Source organism: Peromyscus californicus, unplaced genomic scaffold (genome assembly GCF_007827085.1).
Source record: "Peromyscus californicus insignis strain IS unplaced genomic scaffold, ASM782708v3 Scaffold_18__1_contigs__length_77618521, whole genome shotgun sequence".
Taxonomy (NCBI): Eukaryota; Metazoa; Chordata; class Mammalia; order Rodentia; family Cricetidae; genus Peromyscus; species Peromyscus californicus.
The window spans coordinates 26,203,150-26,225,825 of record NW_026294480.1 but is presented as its reverse complement, the minus strand read 5'-3'; the positions used below and the strand labels follow the sequence as shown (position 1 = coordinate 26,225,825).

Genomic DNA, 22,676 nt, shown 5'->3' with positions numbered 1-22,676 from the left:
AGTCATCTCTCCAGCCCTAAATCTTACCTTATAAAGTGCTTCTGAATTTTTCCTACTTGAGATTCTTCTTCAAATTCAGTGATTTGTAAAATGTGTTTAGAGGATCAGTAGTTTTTTTAACCACACAGTTGTCAAACACATTCAATTGAGCAGTAATCTTTTAAATGAAGGGCTAAATTTTAGACTTTTCTTATACCTTAAAACATCTGCTATGTGTCAAGTAAATATTTTAGTGACTTGGTATAGAAGCCCGGTAAGTTTTATTGGGGGAGATTTTATGAGATAAGATAAATACATATTGTAAATATGCACGTGTAAATCTACCTTTGTCAACATTTATTGAATTTAAACTTATAATTTAACTTGTCCTTTTATAATCATATAACATAATCTTTGTTTCGTTTTATTTGTAAGGTACATCTTATTCAGGTTATGAAGCAGCCGTATATTCAGCTGCGTCTTCCTACTACCAACAGCAGCAGCAGCAACAGAAGCAAGCAGCAGCAGCAGCTGCTGCTGCAGCAGCAACAGCTGCCTGGACAGGGACCACCTTTACTAAAAAAACACCATTCCAAAATAAACAACTGAAACCAAAACAGCCTCCCAAACCACCCCAGATTCACTATTGTGATGTTTGTAAGATCAGCTGTGCTGGACCACAGGTACTTATATTGTGTATTTACCATGAGTCTCGGTGGTTATTTTTCATAGTTGAGTAGGGTTGATGTTCTAATTCCTGTGCCTACAAAGCACATTCACATCTGTGTATTCTACATCCAATGATTCACCCATAGATCAAAAATATGCATGTGGAAGACTGCATCAGTGTAGAATGCCTGCACTTTGTCCTTTCCATTATTTCCTAAACCATACAATAAAGCTGTTCAGTAGGATTTACAGCAGGTATTATAAATAATCTAGAGATCTTAATGTATGCAGGTAAAATACATAGATTGTGTGCAAATAATTTTGCTATTTTATTTAAAGAACTTGAGCATGCTTGGATTTTGGTAAACAATTTCCTGCAAACACTGAGAGATGGCTGTATTTCACTAAACATTTCTTTAGAAATTGTTTGTATTGTCACACAGAAGTGATAATCAGGAAAACTGTAAAAGTGATTGTAAATGTATGAAAAATGAGGAAATTGGGTCCCCCACCCCACCCCATCCTTTTTAGGAAGCCTCCTTTGCTTTTTATATAAAACTTCAAAAGATTTTTTTTTATTCAAATTAACCTATAATTGTAAGGATTGTGTTTCTGGTGAGACTGTTGTACATGCTTTCTAGACTGTAACATCTGTGACTTTGTCCATGAGGGGACTGGGAACATTGAAAATTAGAAAGGTAGAAGGAAGATGACTGTGGTGTTGGGGATGTAGCTCAGTTGGTAAAGTACTTGCCTATGCACTGGGCCCTAGAATCAAATCCCCACAACTACGTAAATCAAACATGGAAGTTGCTGTACACCTGTAATCCCAGTACTGAGAGGTAGATGCAAGAGAATGGAAGTTCATTGTCATCCTTGGCTATGTAGTCTGTATGAAGCCAGCCTGGGTTAAAGGCCCTGTCTCCCTCCTCTTGCTTTAAAAAAGATCAACCTGTGAAGAATGTGAGTCCTTTATTATCTTTTGTTTGTTTGTTTTTGTTACGATCTTACCATCTATACCTTAAACTGTGTGTTTCAAGCATGGGTCTGTTAATGAGTTCATCCCTTCCTAAAACCTTACTTGTTTTGACTATGAGTGAGTCCAATTTTTGTCACATATGGACGTACACACCTGTAATCCCAACGCCTTCTACAGCAGAAGTAGGAAGATTATAAATTCAAGGCCAGCCTGGCCTGTATTACGAGTCTTACCTTTTTAAAAAAAAGTTTTTATATAAAATTTTACGTAAGTGTTGGCTAGAGGGATAGCTCCATGGTTAAAGAGCACTTGATCTTGGAGAGGACCTGGGTTGGATTTCCAGCACATACATACTGGCTCACAAAACTACTCATCCATAACTACAGTTCCAAGGGATATGAGGGTTCTTGCCTCTGAGAGTATCAGGCATAAATGTTTTTTTTTAATTATTTAAAAATAAATATTTACACCAGCAGCTTAGCATTATAGAAAGCTTATTTGGGGGAGTGGATCAAATTTGATTCTTCACATTTCTCTTTATCTAGCTTTATTCCACCAGTATATGCTGTGTGTGTGTGTGGGGGGGGTATTTTCGTTCTTTAAGAGACAGGATCTCACTATGTACCACCTCACCCCTCAAACTCACAGAGATCTGCCTGCCTCTGCCTCCCAAGTGCTGGGATTAAAGGCATGAGCCACTATGCTTGGCCTATATATACACTTTTTAATATACTGGATTAGTTATGTTTTTAATACATAATTCTGAAATATTTTCAATTTTTGGTGTTTTCTGTATTGCTGACCCCTAATTAGGGAGTATTAAAATGTATGTATTCATACTATTTGTTCTTATGCAGTACATTTAACTATAGATTCGAATGAAGGTTAAGTGTCAAAAAGCATTCAGAATTTAAAAATTAAAGTTTATAAAGGTACCTTTTTATAAAGAATGTTTTTATTATAGTAGGTTTTTTCCCTCCTAATAATATAGGTACAGTTTCCCCCTCATTTTAGTTATGTAATCAGATTTTTTTTTTTTTTTTTTTTTGTAGAATGACTGCTATCCATTGTATTTTTGCCCAGTGTTACACATAAGCATTAAAAGATACAAGTTCTTGAAACTACAGGCAGTTTATGTTCTATTCTAACTATACATGAAATGCTTCATAATTCATCCTAGTGGGTAAGGAATAGGGAAGCTCAGTTGGCAAAGTCATGGCTTTGCAAGCATGCAACTCTTAAGTCTGATACCCAGAAGTAACGTGAAAAACAATTTACACGGTGTGACCTGAGCAAACACTGTTCAGACAGCAGCGATAGGCAGATCCCTGGATGGTTTCAGTGGGAAACCTTGTCTACAAAAAAGACTGCGCTAAACTCTTGAGGAATAGAAACCTAGGTTGTGCTTGCCCTGTGCTTTCCAGCACACATATACCCATTCACATGACTGCATCTATACACAGAATAAATCTGTTCTTAGGAGGTTGGATGTGTAGTTCAATAGTAGTGGCACACTTAAATCCCTGAATTCAGTTCTTGGTACCCAAATAGCAAAGTATTCTTATTAAATAAACTGCAGAGAACCACAGATCATATGTACAGAATATTTTATGTTCTTTGGTACTTTTAAAATAGCAGTTCCTATCCATTCTTCCTGCATCCCCCCACCCCCGCACCCCCACACCCCCCCCTCCCTTTTTGGAGACAGTATATTGTTACATAATTTAGAATAGCCTTGAATTCAATGATCCTCCTCCTCAGCCTACTGAGTGCTTAGATTACAGGTCTGCACCACCACACATTTACCACATTCTGCTTTTGTTGTTTTGGGGTCTATCTGTTTTTGTTGTTGTTGTTTTTTTGGGGGGGGGGGACAGGGTCTCACCATGTAACTGGCTGGCCTGGAACTCACCATGTAGACCAGGTTGGCCTCAACTCAATGCAGTTCTGCTCTGCCTCCTGAGTACTAAGATTGAAGGCATGTGCCACTACACCCAGTTTATGATCCCATTTTTAAATGAGTGTTAGAGGTCTGAAAGTTGAATAGAATGTTATAGAAAGAAAATTTGTACTTTTTGTTCAAAACAGACTTATAAAGAGCACTTAGAAGGACAGAAACATAAAAAAAAAGAAGCCGCATTGAAAGCCTCTCAAAATACCAGCAGCAGCAACAACTCAACTCGTGGGACACAAAATCAGCTACGTTGCGAGCTCTGTGATGTGTCTTGTACAGGAGCAGATGCATATGCTGCCCACATTCGTGGTGCTAAGCATCAGAAAGTAGGTGTTTTGGTCCCCCCTCCCACCCACACACACAGCCTTATGTCTTACTCTACTTACTTTCACTTTTTCAACAGGGGTTTGAAAAAAGATGACTTGAATTTTTGAAACCTTTGAGTATATTAAAAACCTTGCTTATATGTTAACATACATCAAGGTAACCTCAAATAGTCATTGCTTAAAAGAGAAACACTAGGACCTTTAAATTGAATTAAACCACTTCACAGTTTGGGACTAATTCATTTGTCTTGCTTAACTACAAACTGATTTGCTTATAGGCAAGTCCTTTTATCAGTAAACTACAGACCCATATCTGCTTCACAGAGATTATGTTAAAAATAATGAGTTTCTGTAAAACCATAATTGTAAAAATAACAAAGAAAATTAAAGTTTTGATTTTCATTTTAGAGTCTCACTCAGACAAACTTAAAAAAAAAAATGAACACATTTGAGTTTCCTGACAGGTGTGCTTTTTGTTTTGTAGGTGGTTAAATTACACACAAAACTTGGTAAACCTATTCCTTCAACGGAACCAAATGTTGTTAGCCAAGCTACTTCTTCAACAGCTGTATCTGCTTCAAAACCAACTGCCTCTCCTTCAAGTATTGGAGCAAGCAATTGTACTCTGAATACGTCATCAATTGCAACTTCTTCAGTGAAAGGTCTTTCAACTCCAGGAAACTCGTCTCTTAATAGCACATCCAACACTAAAGTGTCAGCGGTACCTACCAATATGGCTGCCAAGAAAACATCTACACCCAAAATAAACTTTGTTGGCAAGTACTAAAGATTGATTCTTTGTGTTCCTTTTAACTCTGTCCGAGTGGTTTTTCTTCTCCATTGTGTTGCTGGCTATTGAACCCAGAGTCTCCTATGTGCCAGGCAGCACTGTACTACCGAGCAGCCTCTGTCCTCTCTGCTTCTGTACTTCCTAGTCAATCCACAGTCCGCTATCCTTTTCTGAACCTATTTCAGGACTCCCCGGGTACCTAAGTACTTAGATAGAGACAAGCAGGAGGCTGAGTCAGAAGGATTGCCAGGAATTTGAGGCCAGCCTGGGTTTGGTTCCACGCCAGCTTAAACTAATATGAAAAACACTGTTTCAAAAACATTTTTTAAAAAGCCCCTTCCAAAGTCAGTGCTAAGTTTTCAATTTCATCCTGTTCATTGCCTTAACTTCGACTTGGCATATAGACTACTATACTGTAAATCCTAAGGTACATCGTAGTTTCCAGCATATATGTCCACCCATCCTTCTTTGGATAGATTACTGATTCTGTATGTTTGTTAAGTGACATTGTTCCTAAGATTATGGTTCTGCATCTCATCTCTCTGGAGCATATTCCTAGATGATTTTATGCATTCTAGTGTATGCAACTATAAAATCTGGCAAATTCAAAATCCCAACTGAGTTTGAGAATCATTTTGGTTGCTTGCTGGTTGTCCAATAAATATTCCCTTCCCATTGTGTTCCATCCAGAGAATATTACAAAATACTCATACAAATGACTTTCTTTGTTTAAGGAAAAACTTCACTAACATTTCTTCTTATTCATTGCTTCCTGCTATTTCCCTATCATCTATGCAGTGTTTATATGGTAGAAAGGCTTTTGGTTGTTAGGGCTTGTTTTTTAGGCATTAGTTTCTTTCTTAGAGCTTAGTTTAGGCTCTTCATCATAATCTCTGTGTTCTTGTTAGTCATTTTTTGAAAACACATACCAACTCTGTGATCTCTTAAAATCTTCATTGGCCTTTAGATGTAGTCTATGACTTGTGTTATTTAAAAGCCTTCATAATTGACTTCTACCTTAACTTCATGTCACCTTTACCTGGGGGAGTAGTTGATACTAAATTCCTGGCTTTCTTCACTTTACTGTAGTCTTTAAGTCCATGTTGCTACTCTTATACGTGCTGTACTTTCTAATTAGACATTATTCTCTGCTGTCTGCTTGGCCGTCTCATTCTCATTAATCTTCTCTCAAAGCCCAGTTCAAATGATAGACCCTTTGTGAAATCATTTCTAACTGGACATGGTAAAGACTTGTGACTCAGTTCTGCTTTGCTTCATTCCTACAAAATTCAGTTCCTATTAGCACAGGATATTATAAATACTTATCTCTTTAAATTGTGAGCAGCTCAATCACAGTTACATTATCTTATACTTTTTAATAAAAGTTTGCTGAAGTTGTTCTTTGATAGTTTGCTATATTTGTATAATTGTCTTATTCTTTCTGTAGATCTTAAAATATATTTGAAAGAGGTTTAAGAGTAGATCATTGACAGTATGTTATTGTCTTGAGTAAAGTGTTGAATTTTATTGGTTAAAGTGAAAGCAGTAATTTGTAGTTTTCTTTTCGTTTTTGAGATTATTCACAGTTTAGAATAAAAACAGCCCTCAGCTGGAAAGAATATGGTGGATACAAGGCACTTGCCAAGCCTGATGACTCCAGTTCAATCCCTGGTTCCCATGTGGTAGGAGAGAATTTACTTCTTCAGGTTTTCCTCATAACATGTGGTTGTGGTCCACATGGGCTGAACCTATTATGCACAAAGCCCTGAGTTCAATCCCTGTCCCCACATAAAGCCCACTATGGTGACACACACCTATATTTCCTGCACTAGGGAGGTAGAGAGAGAGAAATACCAGAATATTTAGGCCAACCTGGCCTACATAGTTAATTCCAGATCTGGCTTGTCTACAGCCTGAGAACCCCCATCAGAGATAAGCCAAAAAAAAAAAAAAAAAAAAAGAGCAAATAAAAAGAAAAACTGCTATGGGGGGTAGGTAAATACTTTTTCTTATTAATCAGTTTAGGGAACTCACTACAAACATGGATTATATTTAATCCTTTTCTTTTCAGGTTCCTTCTGTTCAACTTGGATCCTAAATGTTAGAACCAAGATAGGGTTTATAGATATGCTGTATGTTTTGAGATGGAAACGGGAAAAATTTTGAAGTGTGGTTCATTAATGGGATACAGAAAGCAATGTAATATATACAGTTTTTTAAAAATTCTAATCTATTCTGCATAAAGTTTATCCAGTTGTAGTCAAGATAACTTGTTTTCATCCTAATAGGTTTATACATTTATATAAAAATAAAATTACTATAATTTTTTTGCTTTTTTAGGTGGTAATAAGCTACAGTCAACAGGAAATAAAACTGAAGACTTAAAAGGAACTGAGTGTGTTAAAAGTACTCCTGCTGCCTCTGCTGTGCCGATTCCAGAAGTAAAGCAAGATGCAGTATCCGAGCCTGTCACACCGGCGGCCCTTGCTGCTTTGCAGAGTGATGTCCAACCAGTGGGGCATGACTATGTGGAAGAGGTACTGATTGGAGAAAACCATTGCTCTGAAATTGGTCAAAAGGAAAAATGTGTCACTCCAATTTATGTATAAAATCACACTGTACCCAGTTGTAGTTTGGATTTCAGTTACTTATAAAATTAAGGCTGCTAATCTAATGGGTATCATTCATTTGCTGTCTTGAGGTGATTAGAACAATTCCTGTTTATAGGTCAAGTGAGTACAGTAAATGGAGGAGCAAAAGAACATACAGAGGCCTGAATAAGTAGTTGCTATTAACAGAAAGATCATATAGTGGTATAGTGTAACACTACAGTTTGGTTTCACTCTTTTGGAAAGCATATATAAGTTTCCAAGCTCTGGTATATGTTTATAAAATTAGGATGTTTGCCCAATAAAGGTGTGACAATTAGGTAAATTGAGTGAGTGACATGTAGGGTTTTGTAACTATTTATTCCTTAGTCTGTTTCTCTATCAAAAGAGATTACATAATATATTGACTCTTTGTTTACAAGATATACAGCTAGGATCTTTAACTTACAAGTAATTTATAAATGACTGATTATCTCTCTTATAAGGGTAAGATCTGATTACCTTTTAAATTTTGTTCTCAGATACCTTTATTTTTAATGGCTTAATTAATGGGTTGATTAAATCTAATCTTTAGATGATTTGATTCAAATCCAGCCTTAATAGCACAATTTGAACTTAATAGTAACATCTCAGTCTGTTTTTTTCATTGTGCAGTTAGAAAAAAAATTGCATCTTGACTTTTTATATGCATCAAAATCTGGAGCTTTGAGAAGTTGTATAGTAAAATTGGGCTTTTAAATCATCCTCTTTTCCAAGAAGCAGGTGGTCAGTAACTGTTGTGAATTTACGGCGTCTAGCTAACTAGAAAAGCTTGGTTGACCCATACAGGATCAGCTTAAAATGGAGGCAGTAAACATTCAGTCATGAGTGGTGCAGGTCCTCCTGGAGCCATGTCACTCTGTGTAGATTGGTTGGCATTTGCTAACTGGTAGGAAGAAGTGAAGTGTCAGTATATGCCTGTGCAGGTGGTCTAGTTAAATCTGGCAAATCACAAAACAAACCAGAAGACATGAACTTATGAAAGAAACTTCGGCAGCGGGGGGGTGGGGGGGGGGTGGGGGGGGTAGGGGTGGTGTTGGTTGTTGGTAAAGATGGGAATGAATAACAGTGGATGGGATATGATCAGAATATATTATGCTAATTTATGAAATAGTCAAAGAATTAATAGAATTATTTTAAAAGTAAATCTAAATGCTTACATATAGACAGATACTGAAGTAAAAAATGCTTTACAAAGGCAAATATATACCAGTACTCATCCCAGTCCCAGTTTCTTTTTTTTTTTTTTTTTTTTTTTTTTTAATTAGGCCTGGGTAGTCAGGAGGCAGAGACTGGTGGATCTCTGTGAATTCAAGGTCAGACTAGTCTATATAGAGAATTCCAGGCCAGCTAAGGCTACAGTGGTGAGACTCTGTCTTGACGTTGAGATTAAAAATAAATTTGAAAATTAGACCAGCATAGTGGTGCACGCCAATATTGGGAAGGCAGGGGATCAGGAGTTTAAGGCCATTCTTGGCTTCTTGAGACTCTGTCTTGAAAAGCAATATAAATACATTGAAAATTATAGATGTTTCTGTTTGTTTTTACCCCATTTCAAATTCTGCTTGCTCTCAATTTGATCAGAGATTCTATTTTTCCATACCAAGGTACGAAATGATGAAGGGAAAGTCATTCGCTTCCACTGTAAACTATGTGAATGCAGCTTTAATGACCCCAATGCTAAAGAGATGCATTTAAAAGGACGAAGACATAGACTTCAGTATAAAGTAAGTTAATGTAACTACTCAACTATTGTTCTTCCAAGATTTTTTTTAACATACATTTTTACTGTGTATGGGTGCTTTGCATGCATGTATGTCTGTGCATCACATGTTTGCCTGTTGCCAGAGGCCAGAAGAAGGCATTGGATCTCTTGGAACTGGAGTTCCAGACTGGGAACATTTCGTGCTGGGAATCAAACCCAGGTCTTCTGGAAGAGCTGTCAGTGCTCTTAGCCTCTGAGCTAGTTGTCCCTTCGTAAAACAACTAGAGCATTCTATATGCACAATAAAGCATCTGAACAACTCACCTAGTATATGATCTCTCATTCTAAAATTAGCATGTCCTAGTGATCCATTCCCTCTGATAGAGCCTGGTATTTATTTTATTAGTTATACTTAAGCAATAACAGTATAACCATGTTTTTCATAGTTGTTGTAATTGGCAGGAGTAGACTAGAATCCATTGCTTGAGTCAAGAAGTCGTGTAATGATAATTGTTTCACATGGAGTCTACAGAGTACCACTTCACCTACCTTCTTTATGTTGGTAAAGTTAATTTGGAGATAATGCTGGAAGATCTCATTTATTTTATACTAGGAATTTACCATTGCCCACCTTCAGATATTAACATGTTAAAGTTGCTAAAAAGCCTGGGCTGGTACAGTAGGTGTGTGATTTTTCTTTGAAACATGGAATGAGAACACGTGGTAACTTGAATCCATGTACCCAAGCCATATTCATTCACATCTGGCTCCAACTAGATTAATAAGTGAGCACACCAGCAGAGGGGTAGTTATATAGCATTAGTTTCATAAATAGAAGATTTTACCCTGATCCAACCTAATTATACAGATTGTACTTTTCATTAGGAAATTGTATGTATGTATGTATGTATTTTTGGTTTTTCAGGACAGGGTTTCTTTGTGTAGTTTTGGTGCCTGTCCTGGATCTCGCTTTGTAGACCAGGCTGGCCTTGAACTCACAGAGATCCGCCTGGCTCTGCTTCCCAAGTGCTGGGATTAATGACATGTGCCACTGCCGCCCAGCTCATTAGGAAATTTTAACCGAGTGTTCTGGCACCTAGCTGAAACAAATTATAAGTTCAAGGCCAGTCTAGGCTATACAGTGATACACACACACTCACACATACATACATACATAAATAAACCAGGATTGGGTATAGCTCAGTTGGTAGAGTGCTAAGTTAGTGCACACACTCAGTCCTAGACTGGATCCCTACGCTGCATAAACTAGGTGTGGTAGCACATAGCTATAATTTCAACATTCACTTAGGGTAGGTACAGATGAAACAGTTCAAAGACATCATCAGTTACAAATCTAGTTTGAAGCCAGCTCTGTCTCACAAATGGAAGCAAGAGACCAGCACATACCAGTGCTACATGAAATTTGTAACTATGAACTTCTGATGAGAGACTGAAATTGTGTATTTTAAAATGGTTTTAGGCAGGTAAAGGCACTTGGCACCTGTCTGAGTTTGATCCCCCTGGAGTCCATATGGTGGAAGGAGAGAACTCACTCATACAAGTTATTCTCTGATCTCCACACATGCATTGTTGCACATATGCATGCATACATACACACAGACAATAAATACAAAAATAAATTATGTTTAATGAATTAGGTTTGTTCAAGGGACCTGCTCCTTTTTAAAATGTATTATTGGAATTAACAGAAAAAAGTAAATCCAGATTTGCAAGTAGAAGTGAAGCCCAGTATTCGAGCAAGAAAGATTCAAGAAGAGAAAATGAGAAAGCAAATGCAGAAGGAGGAGTATTGGCGGAGACGAGAAGAGGAGGAACGCTGGAGGATGGAAATGAGGTAGTGTTTTTAACAAGTGTTCACTAAGATCCTAGACAAAGAATGATAAACATTAGAATGCTTAGTATACTTATATTTGATTGTTACCTTGATAAGAAGAATTTTGTGGTGGTGGCTCACACTTTCAATCCCAGCAGAGGCTTGTGATTTCAAGGCCAAAGTTCAAGCTCAGTCAAGGATCCATGGAAAAAATAGTAAATGGTATTATATATGTTAAATATATATGAAGAAATTGGGTATTATAGGGGTAACTATTGCAGATGACCTAAGTTCAGTTTCTAGTACATCAGGTAGCTAGCTGCCTGTAATGCCAGCTCTAGGAGAACCAGTGCCCTCTTCTGGATCCTGGCTTCACATGTGCACATACAGACAAATGTGTATAATTTAAAATAAAGTTATAAAAAATTTGTAACATCTGAAGAAATGTCATACTTTGATAAGTGTTTGATATGTGCTTCTGTTTAGAACCAACAGAAATCTCATATTTAAATTGTATAATTCAGTTACAAGATTTTAGTATATACAGAGAATTGTAAACCATCATCAGTTTTGGAATATTTTACCACTCCTAAAAGAAATCATAGCCCCCGGGCTGGAGAGATGGCTCAGAGGTTACGAACACTGGCTTTTCTTCCAGAGGTCCTGAGTTCAATTCCCAGCACCCACATGGTGGCTCACAACCATCTGTAATGAGATCTGGCTCCCTCTTCTGGCCTGCAGGCATACATGCAAACAGAACACTGTATGCATAATAAATAAATAAATCTTTTGAAAAAAAGAAAAGAAAAAGAAATCATAGCCCCATTAACAATCACTCCCAGTTTGTTTACCATATTTTCTGTCCCATCTCAGTACCATGGAACCACTAATCGACTTTCTATCTTTATAAAGTCTATAAATTTCATAAAGGAAATCAGTTTTAGATGATTGACTCATACAGTGGTCTTTTGTGTCTGGAAACCCAGGGTGAGTAAGAACATGTAATCTTTTTAAATAACTTTATTGTAAAGCTACTTACTCACACTTTATTATGTGTTACCTTTAGGTTTCTGTAATAGATAACATATCAGTTTTTTTATGCATATGAAAAAATAAATTGTTTTTTAATTTGTGCCTTTCTCATGTGTTGGGAATTCTTTCTATGACTAGATTTTACATAGTTAAGCCTCTTACTTATATATCAAATACAATTATCTTAAGTCCCTACTCAGTGCTTGGAAATATGTTCATATACTGAGCATGAGTTTATAAACAGTAATTAAAATTCCTGCCTTTATACTATGTAAACATTTTTAGCAGTAACAAATATCATTGGACTAGACATGATTTTCTAGAACTTTTTTTTTTTTTTTTTTTTTTTTTTTTTTTTGGTTTTTCGAGACAGGGTTTCTCTGCGTAGCTTTGCGCCTGTCCTGGAACTCACTTGGTAGCCCAGGCTGGCCTCGAACTCACAGAGATCCGCCTGGCTCTGCCTCCCGAGTGCTGGGATTAAAGGCGTGCGCCACCACCGCCCGGCGATTTTCTAGAACTTTTAAGCTGGGTTATTTTCTTATTTTTTTCTCTCAAATCCTAAGTAACATAGAAGTATTCTATCAGTGCCCACATGACCTAAAATATACTGTTCACTCTCTACCTGGAAATACTGGTAGTTTTTACAGTGACAGTCAATAAGCACACATCTTTATTCTTGTTTTAGACAAATTTATTAGAATAGCCTTATTGCTACATGGTTGGTTTGGGGGGGGGGGTTGTTTGTTTTTGTTTTGTTTTTTTAAGATAGCCATTGAACTTAAAAATAATAGAACCAAGACAAAACAGAAATCAGTTCTAAAAATGTTAACTAGTAAAGAAGGGGCTGTAATACTAGATAACCATCTTTCGAATTCATTGGGTTTTTTTGTGTTTTTTTTTTTTTTTTTTTTTTTGAGACAGGGTTTCTCTGTGTAGTTTTTTGGTGCCTGTCCTGGATCTCGCTCTGTAGACCAGGGTGGCCTTGAACTCACAGAGATCCGCCTGCCTTTGCCTCCCGATTGCTGGGATTAAAGGTGTGCGACACCACCGCCTGGCTTTTTTTTTTTTTGATATGAAATGCTTTGTGATTTTGCATGTGCCATGCTAATATTCTCTGTATTGTCCCAGTTGTAGTATAAATGCTGCCAAAGCAAGCACTCAGGTGTTTTATTTGATATACATTGTAATTTCTACTGAATTGACAGCCATGAGGATCCACAACTATTCTTGTAACTTGAGTAATACAGCCTGTATTCCTTTTGGCAATACTTATTAGGAACTGAGTCATAGGTATCTCTAGCCAAGGATTTGTCTTCTGCTTACTATAATCTGCCATTATATCCAATAATGAAATTGTGAGTTGCTACCATTGGTCTTTTTTTTTTTAATAGCAGAGAAATATTTTGTACAGTCTATATCATAAATGGAGAACTTTACTATTTTTAAAAAAATAAAAACACTCAGGCTGAGAAGATAGGGCTATGGATAAAGTGCTTTTTGTGCAAATGGTGAGGGCTTGAGTTTGAATCCCCAGAACCCATGTAAAGCTGGACCTCATGGTTCACATCTGTGACACTATGTCTATAATGAGAGGTATAGACTGGAGAATTCCCAGAAGTTGTGGGCAAGCTAGGCTGGCATGTGCAGCAGGGGGGAAAAAAGAAGAAGAAAAAAGCAAAACTATAGACTGTCTCAAACAAGATGGAAGGAGGGAGCCCAATACTAAAGGTTGTTCTCTGGCCTGCATATAGACACTGTAGCACAGGCACACACACACTCCATCATGCTCACAAGCATGTACATACACCCACAATTTATTATCAGTTAGTCTCCTTTGGATTTACAATCATTACATTAAATGATTAGAATAAGCTAAGGTATCTGTTTTCTGTTCGACTTTGTGTTTGAGGTGTGAAGTCTTGTTCTTATTGTTGTCTCTAGTTTTCACTCCATTTTACTTCTCAATTAAAAGAAATAATGGAAATCAGAGAAAATGGCGGTTACTAAGGCAATTTGGGTGGGGTTTTTTGTTTTGTTTTTTATTTTATTATTTTTTTTTTTAATCTGATCTCTCCTTCCATTGGGTCCCAGGGATGGAACTCAGGTCATCAATCTAGTGCAGGCACCTTTTCCTGCTGAGTCTTGACTGACTTGATTACTTTTTTTAAAAAAAGTTTTTATGTTGTTATTGATGGAAGTTCTTAAGCTGGTTATTTTGTTTGTTTTTAATGTATCATTTGTGCATCAGACGTTATGAAGAGGACATGTACTGGAGAAGAATGGAGGAAGAGCAGCATCATTGGGATGATCGCCGACGAATGCCTGATGGAGGCTATCCTCATGGTCCTCCAGGCCCATTAGGTCTTTTGGGAGTCCGACCAGGCATGCCTCCCCAGCCACAGGGTCCTGCAGTGAGTATCTGCTTTGCTCATATAAGGGATGAGAATTTAAGCCTCCTTCAACATTAGAAGATGTTTTGTGAGTTCATTTTGAGATTTAATAATGCCATCAGCTTCATCTTGACTGTATTTTTAGTCCTCTTAAAGATTCTTAATGCTAAAATCTTCATGCATAAGAACTTGGCCACATTTCCTTTGTACTTCTTTATTTTCAATACTTGCTAAATTCTCAATACAGAACTACCTTTGTTTTTTGGTTTTGGTTTTGGTTTTTCGAGACAGGGCTGCTCTGTGTAGCCCTGGCTGTCCTGGAACTCATTCTGTATATCACACTAGTCTCAAACTCACAGAGATCTGCCTGCTTCTGCCTCTCGAGTGCTGGTATTAAAGGCGTGCACCACCACCACCCAGCTGTAGAACTACTTTTGATAAATATCTTGTACTTCAGAGACTTTCCTGCCAATATTTTTCCGTAGACTGGAAGGAATTTTCAATGTTAGAGGTAACTCTATTACCTATTCTTTCTCATTTGCCATTATAGTATCTGAGCAATTATTACTGAAAACAAGGTGAGTTTCAGATCACTGAAAAGCATTTACAAGGAGAGAGATTAGGACAATATCTATCTATATATAACAATTTTGCTTGTTTGCAACAGAAATGCTTGCATTTTCATTTTATTGAAAAAGGAAAATAGACTTTTAAGTGGACGTTTTGTTTGACTTCTTATTGTAAAGCAACTTTACCTAATTGAAAAATCAGAATTTTCTATTATTCAGAAAATTAACCTTTTCTCTCTAGCCCTTACGTCGCCCTGACTCATCTGATGATCGTTACGTAATGACAAAGCATGCAACCATTTATCCAACTGAAGAAGAGTTACAAGCAGTTCAGAAAATCGTTTCTATCACTGAACGTGCTTTAAAACTTGTTTCAGACAGTTTGTCTGAACATGAGAAGAACAAGAACAAAGAAGGAGATGATAAAAAAGAGGGAGGTAAAGACAGGTGAGTTTGCAAATTACATACTTCCTTTACATGGACATTTTTATATTTATTAGAAAGATAGCAAGACTGATAAGGGTCTAGCAAGAACATTTGCTACTCTAGTTCTAGAGTACCTGGGTTTGGTTCCTACCACCCACATCAGGCAGCTCACAACCATTCGACATTTACATATATATATATAAACTGGGGAAGGGGAAACTGAATTTCTGGTGTTAGTCCACACATCCTAACTCTACTTGTATTTTTACTACAATGAGTAATATGCATTTCTACCATCACCAGGGTTTTTTGATTTTTAATACTTAATAAATGTTTATTACAAAAAATATTAAATCTGTTTCAAAGAAGCCCTTATAACTGCAATTATATCAAGCTTCTCTTTTCCGGTTTTATTTATGTGTTGCATCTGTCTATATTTTCGTACGGTTAAAAAACAGCTAGGCAGTGGTGGCACACACCTTTAATCCCAGCACTCGGGAGGCAGAGGCAGGCGGATCTCTGTGAGTTCGAGGCCAGCCTGGTCTACAGATCGAGATCCAGGACAGGCACCAAAAAGCTACACAGAGAAACCCTGTCTCAAAAAAACGAAAACAAACAAACAAACAAACGTACGTACATGCATACATACATAACATCAATAGAAGCATTGGCCATAAAGCATAAGTTAGCCAAGCTTTAACATCTTTCATATTTATGATTTTCTAACTTTTCCCTTTCCCATTTGGGAATTTTTTTTCTATTAATGTTTCTTACATTTCTGACTTATAAAATAAAACACAAGGGGCTGGGTGTTTGGGCCCACTTTAATACCTAGCACACAAGAAACAGAAGTGTGGTGATATAATGTATACCCTAATAAAATTTGCCTGAAGATCAGAGAACAGAACAAGCCGCTAAATTAAACATAGAAGCTGGGCAGTGGTGGCACACACTTTTAGTCTTAGCACTTGGGGGGTAGAGATCCATTTGGATCTCTGTGAGTTCAAAGCCACCCTACATGAGATTGACTCAGTCTAGGAGAGAAACAGAGCCAGGCGGTGGTGGCACACACCTTTACTCCCAATGCTTGGGAATCACATGCCCTTAATTCAGTTGAGATCTCGTGCCTTTGCTTGGGAAGCACACAGGCCTTTAACCCCAGCACTAAGAAGGAAGTGATAAGGCCGGGTGGAGAAAGGTGTATAAGGCGTGAGGAGACAGGAACTGAGGGCTTTTCAGGCTGAGGAGTCCTAGAGGTAAGACGTGGCAGTGACTCGTTCCTTTGTCTCTCTGATCTTTCAGCATTTACCCCAATGTCTGGCTCTAGGTTTTTTTACTGAAAGACCGATAAAACATTCAAGCAACACAAAAGCAAGAGGCTCACAAGTTTGAAACTAGCCTGTGTTTTAGTGAGATTCTGTAAGGTAGACAGTATTTGTTTCAGTTGGCCCTGTGCAAACTTAGACCTTGATGCCGGTTTTTTATTTTTAAAAGTAATTTTATTTGTGTGTCTGTGTGAGTATATGCATATATGTGCATGTAGAGACCAGAAGAGGGCATCCAGTCCCATGGAACTGAAGTTGCAGGTTTTGTCCAATACAGAGTACTGTGTGCTTTTAACCTGTTTCTCATGAACAATCACTCTTAACCAGAGCCTTCTATCCAACCTTGGTTTGTTTTTAGTGTATGTTGTTTATCTAAGTAACATATAGTTTAAAATACTGTGTATTTTTCCACTGTAGTTGAAGACAGTTTCAATAGTGCAAAAGTCATCTAGATTACCATATGCTTGGAGGAAAATTACAGTTCTAGTTGAGAAATGTCATATTTTAATGTAAGTTGATTTTACTACAGAGCTCTGAAAGGGGTATTGCGAGTAGGAGTATTGGCAAAAGGATTGCTTCTACGAGGAGATAGAAATGTCAACCTTGTTTTGCTGTGCTCAGAAAAACCTTCAAAGACATTATTAAGCCGTATTGCAGAAAACCTACCCAAACAGCTTGCTGTAAGTATTATGGAAATGTTAAATTAACCCTTTGTCCAGATCAGAAGGTTTTGGCAGGACTGATTGTGCTTCATTTTAAACCTCAGTCAGCCTGTTAACTTTTAGCTTGGCTTTCCATAATGAAGAGATTGGTTACTTTTTTCCCCTTAATTGTGCAAACTGATGAAACTGTTTTCTGCTTCACCTTTTGGGGGTTTTGCAGTGCTTGTAATTTGGCAGGATGCCATCTTACTAATTTATTTTAAAATGGAAAAAATTCAGCATACCCAGTTTTTCCAAAATTGGACTCCTAAGAAGACATAGCAGAGAATATTTTATTTAGTGTATGTGTACACATCATGGTGTATGTATAGTAGATGGAGGACAAGATGTATAAGTCAGTTCTCTCCTCCCACTGTGTAAGTTCCAAGAGTCAAAGTCAGATCAGCAGGATTGGCAGCAAGTGCCTTTTACCCACTGATCCTCTTGACTGACCTGATTTTAAAAACAAAAAACTTTAAAAGCTCATATATAGTGTTTGATTTTTTTTTTAATTTATGGATCTCTTAGTTGAATGCATGTTTTTGATATAATGAGAGTGTATCTTACTTGAATTTGTCTAGTTTTATTATTAATATAGTAGTCTCTCTACCCTTGGAAAGATTTCTGAGATTCCCTGAAGCCCCCAGGATGCCTAAAACCTCAGACAGTAGATGTCATGTTTTCCTTACTCTTGCATACCTGGGATAAAGTGCAAATAAATTAGGCAAATATTTATAATTAAGCATAATAGATTAATGACATATTCTCCACCGTATGTCTTAGTAGCAACAACCTCAGCCTGTCCCCACCCCTACCACCAGGGGAATATTGTCTATAAACCCAAGACCTTGTGCATGCTAACCATGAGCTGTACCACCAAGCTGCATTTTTCATCCCATCGTTCTTCAGGGTGAGAACTTTCACATTTTCACTAAAGCTTCTCTTTGTTGTAGTTGAATGCAAGAATCACTCACATGCCATATCATGACAACTGATCCAATAAGTAAATAATGAACATGTAGTAGATTGGAAACAGGATGATTCACAAAGCAGGCCAGATTGGGCATGATCAATTTAGATTTAATCATGCTATTCCAGCCAGCATACAGTTTAAGACATATGAATTGCTTATTTGTGTAATTTTCCATGTAATATTTTCTGATTGTTATTGACCACAGATAAGTACAAATTGTGGGAAGTGAGACCATAGATAAAGGGATGACTACTATACTATTTTCAGTATTTCGGTAGAAGATATTTCCTCTTGGCAGCAAGATGGCTGAACCGGTAAAAGTACTTTGAAGCCTGAAACAGTTCAATCCTCAGAACCCATGTAACAGTGGGAGGAGAGAACTAACTCCACAGAGTGGTCTTCAGACCTCTGCGTGCACATGTGCACAAGTACAAGTAATAGAACATCCTTTTTTTGGCTTTCCAAAAACAACGCTTTGCCAGGTGGTGGTGGTGCACACCTTTAATCCCAGCAATGGGGAGGCAGAGGCAGGTGAATCTCTGAGTTTTAGGCCAGCCTGGTCTACAGAGCAAGTTCTAGGACAGCTAAGGCAGGTAAGCTTTAGGGGGGAAAACTCAACATTTTTAAGTAATAGCTTGATATTAATTGGCACTTATTTATATTGCAATGAAAGAAATACTTTATTTTTTTAAGTAGCCATGCAGATGGCTCAGTGAGTAAAATGTTTGCCCCCAGAGCCTAATGACTTGAGTCTGATTCTCCAAAGCTGTGCACAGGAAAGAGCCAATTTGTAAAAATGGCTTCTGACTCATTTATGTCCTGGTACATGTGTACCATTTACACTAACATCACACACATACAAATGCTATAGGACAAAGAAGTTCTTTTTTTCTTCATTTTTTTTTTAAAGATTTATTTACTATGTATACAGTGTTCTGTCTACATACATGCTCACAGGCCAGAAGAGGGCACCAGATCTCATTACAGATGGTTGTGAGCCACCATGTGGTTGCTGGGAATTGAACTCAGGACCTCTGGAAGAACAGCCAGTGCTCTTAACCTTTGAGCCATCTCTCCAGCCCTCATTCTTTTTTTTAAGAGAGGGGCTGTTGAGATGGCTCAGTAGTTAAGAGTATTTATTGTTCTTGCAGAAGACCTGAGTTTGAGTCCCAGCACCCCTTGTCTGCTTACAGCCAGACAGAATTCCAGTTGCAGAGGATCCAACACCCTCTCTAACCTCACAAGCAGCAGGCATGCATGTGGTGCAAATAATATGCAAACAAAACACTCATGCTCATAAAATCTTTTTTTTTTAAAGTGCTAAATAATTAACAGTTAATCAAAAGCAAACTACTTTCCAGATCACTTGCTCTTAACTCTGTGTAAGTACTTAAAAAGTTAAATTAGGGAGTTTGGTGAGGTTGCTCAGAATTGCTGCCCAGTCTGACAGCTGAGTTCACAGTCCACAGGACCCACTTGATGGAAAGAAAGAACTATTGCAAATTGTCCTCTGGCTCCACTCATGCACAGTGGTGTGTGTAAACATGAATGTGCACACATAATAAATAAATTAAAATGTCTTTTTGTTGGGGGGGGTAATTTTGGGTTTCGAGACAGGGTTTCTCTGTGTAACAGCCCCAGCTAGCTGTCGTGGAACTAGCTCTGTAGACCAGGCTGGCCTCAAACTCACAGAGATCGGCCTGCCTCTGCCTCCTGAGTGCTGGGATTAAAAATGAGTGCCACCACTACCCCTGAAAGTTGTTTTTTTGTTTTTGCTTTTGTTTTTTTTTAAGTCTCCAGCACCCCTCTATGTGTTACCACAAGTAAAAAGTAACATACAATTTGAGCCTAAATAGTACTGTATAAAAATTTCATGTTTCTATCTTGTTTTCAGTTGTTTGGGGTGGGTGGGTACAGGCATTCGAACCCGGATCCTTCTGTACACCAAGGGGTTCATCAACTAAGCTATATATTCAGCCCCTATAATGTCTGTATTGAGGCTTCATTTGTTTATGTAAACTGGAGCTGGATTCGTGTCTACCAAATTGCAGTAGATCAGTTATTGACTGCTTCTGAGTAAGCAATAAATTAGCAAGTCGAAAAGAATGAACTATGGGAATGGTTATTGAATCAGGCTCCTTGAGGAGCTCATATTTACCTTGAAAATCTATAAATATGTAAATGATGACGGCAGCTTTCTTTTTTAATTCATCAGTTAAAGGAGACATGAGGACCTGTGTACATATAACTCCTATTAAAAATAATCAAATGATTGGTTAAGAATACCCACATGATAACTCACAGCCATCTGTACTCCAGTTCCAGGGGATCTGAGCCCTCTTCTTTCCTCTGTGGGCACCAAATATGCACATGGTGCACAGACAGTATATGCAGGCAAAATACTCAAACACATAAAAAAAGTTTTAAAGTAGTGGAAAATATTAGTTCGACAAAGAATTGCAAGAGATTAATGGTAAGGGTAATCTGGCATGTGTTTTTTTAGAGGGAATAGAATCCAGTGTTTGTAGAATGGTTAATGTAATAAAAGCCACAGTAAAACTATTTTTGTCTTTTCATGCAAAAGAATCAACTAATTTCTTATACTCTTTATTACATAGGTTATAAGTCCTGAGAAGTATGACATAAAATGTGCTGTGTCTGAAGCAGCAATAATTTTGAACTCATGTGTGGAGCCCAAAATGCAAGTCACTATCACCCTGACATCTCCAATTATTCGAGAAGAGAACATGAGGGAAGGAGGTTGGAAAGCCAATTAAACATTCTCCTTTTCTTTTACCTTTTTGTTTTCCATTTACCTATCCTTTGATGGCATTAAGCCCTAGAAGGCAACATGCTGGCATTACATATGAATTAGATTTAACTTACTCAGCAATTAGTTTTGCTTTAGAACATTTCTAACAAAGTGAGTGCTCTTCTTAGTGATGTACTATTATAGAAAATATTATGTGATTGGTTTTCTTGATATTTTTTTTTCTTTCTTTTCTTGCAAACCTCAGATTTCTGGAAAAAAAACTTCAAAAATTGTTTTTTACGTAGTTGACACATGGAAAAAAGTTTAAATGCTTGTTAATAACTAGGGGCTGCAATTTAACTTTTGCTAAGACAATCCTGGTCTTGCCTTTTCTTGATGAAAAAGTCTCAAATTGGCGAACTATCTACAGCACTTACTTACAGTTGTTCTGTATATAGTCATGGATCTGGCCTGACCTGAAGTAACTTTTTCTAGTTCTCTGAGGTTGCTCTTTGGTTTTGCGTACTTTATAAATGCAGAACATGCTAATGCACACAGATTCGGGCATTTGGCCTGCATACCATCTAGAGCTCTTAATAAATGATGTGGATAAGTGAGTTACAGTACAGTTCAGGATTTTGTTTTGTTTTTTTTGTTTTTTGTTTTTTAACTGAATTTGCATTTGTAGAACATGAAACTCTACTGGTGCCAGCAATGTTGCTTTAGGGACTATTCTGTAACATTTTCAAAGCTTCCAAAGCATTTAAGCCAAAAGCATGATCATTGTCTGCAGTAATGTTGGTTCTCTTGTTTTATGGGTCAGATAAAATTTACTTTGTTTCCTTTCATGTTGTTTCTATCTATCTTAAGTTAAAATGGAATTAAATTTTACAGTGTTTGTAGTACAGGTTGAGGAGAAAAAAGATTATCAATTCTATTCTTTTAAATTTGTTACCTTAAGGCAAAACTATTATTTTCAAGAAACTGGGCTTTCTGTAGCCCAAGAAAAGAATATTTTAGTCAAATTTTCATTTCGAGGCATGTCTGATTCTGTATATTTTATATGTACACCATATTAGGATTTTTAAATGTTGTATCTTAAGCTTTGCATTCTAAAAAAACGTGAATTTTATGTAAAGGATCATGTATGTGAACATGAATTACCCTTGAAGGTCTGGCTATCCATGTTGTTGAAGAAAATGGTTCCTGAGTCAATTTGGCCAAGTTGTATGTAGCATATGATCCTTTACTTAGGTTTTTAAAAATCTAGTATGATATATTATAAATTACTGTTGCTATATTTAATGTAAAATTATGCTTATATAACTATTTATCTCTATTTCAAAATACTTCTGTTTATTTAGCCTCAGTTCATTATCAAGCTATTTTATAAGTTAATGGTATCCTGTTGTAGTAAATCCTTAACATACCTTTCTAAAGGAAACAAAATTATATTTTTGTCTGACCCAGACTGAGATAGAATTACAGTTCTGAATTTTATAAATATGATCATGAGGGAAATGGTCAGCCTAAAATTGAAAGATTTTTCTTCAAGACACTGAGCTGGAAAGTTGGATATACAAAAGTGTAGAAACATTGTTAAGAGTGTTCCTTGCTGCAGATG

At 37.1% G+C, this 22,676-nt stretch overlaps 1 protein-coding gene across 4 annotated transcripts in view; it reads left to right on the top strand.

The window, feature by feature from the left end:
- The window catches only part of Zfr (zinc finger RNA binding protein), a 64,671-nt gene that overhangs the window by 27,880 nt on the left and 14,115 nt on the right, over nucleotides 1-22,676 (top strand). For 2 of the 4 annotated variants that reach the window (XM_052743101.1, XM_052743102.1), the window contains exons 6-15: nucleotides 415-662; nucleotides 3,716-3,907; nucleotides 4,392-4,683; nucleotides 7,038-7,234; nucleotides 8,953-9,072; nucleotides 10,760-10,905; nucleotides 14,165-14,327; nucleotides 15,117-15,322; nucleotides 17,156-17,306; nucleotides 20,919-21,060. In XM_052743101.1, the coding sequence (XP_052599061.1) occupies nucleotides 415-662; nucleotides 3,716-3,907; nucleotides 4,392-4,683; nucleotides 7,038-7,234; nucleotides 8,953-9,072; nucleotides 10,760-10,905; nucleotides 14,165-14,327; nucleotides 15,117-15,322; nucleotides 17,156-17,306; nucleotides 20,919-21,060 (1,857 nt within the window). The remainder of the gene's footprint in view (nucleotides 1-414; nucleotides 663-3,715; nucleotides 3,908-4,391; nucleotides 4,684-7,037; nucleotides 7,235-8,952; nucleotides 9,073-10,759; nucleotides 10,906-14,164; nucleotides 14,328-15,116; nucleotides 15,323-17,155; nucleotides 17,307-20,918; nucleotides 21,061-22,676) is intronic. The other 2 variants (XM_052743103.1, XM_052743104.1) reach the window with 2 other exon arrangements.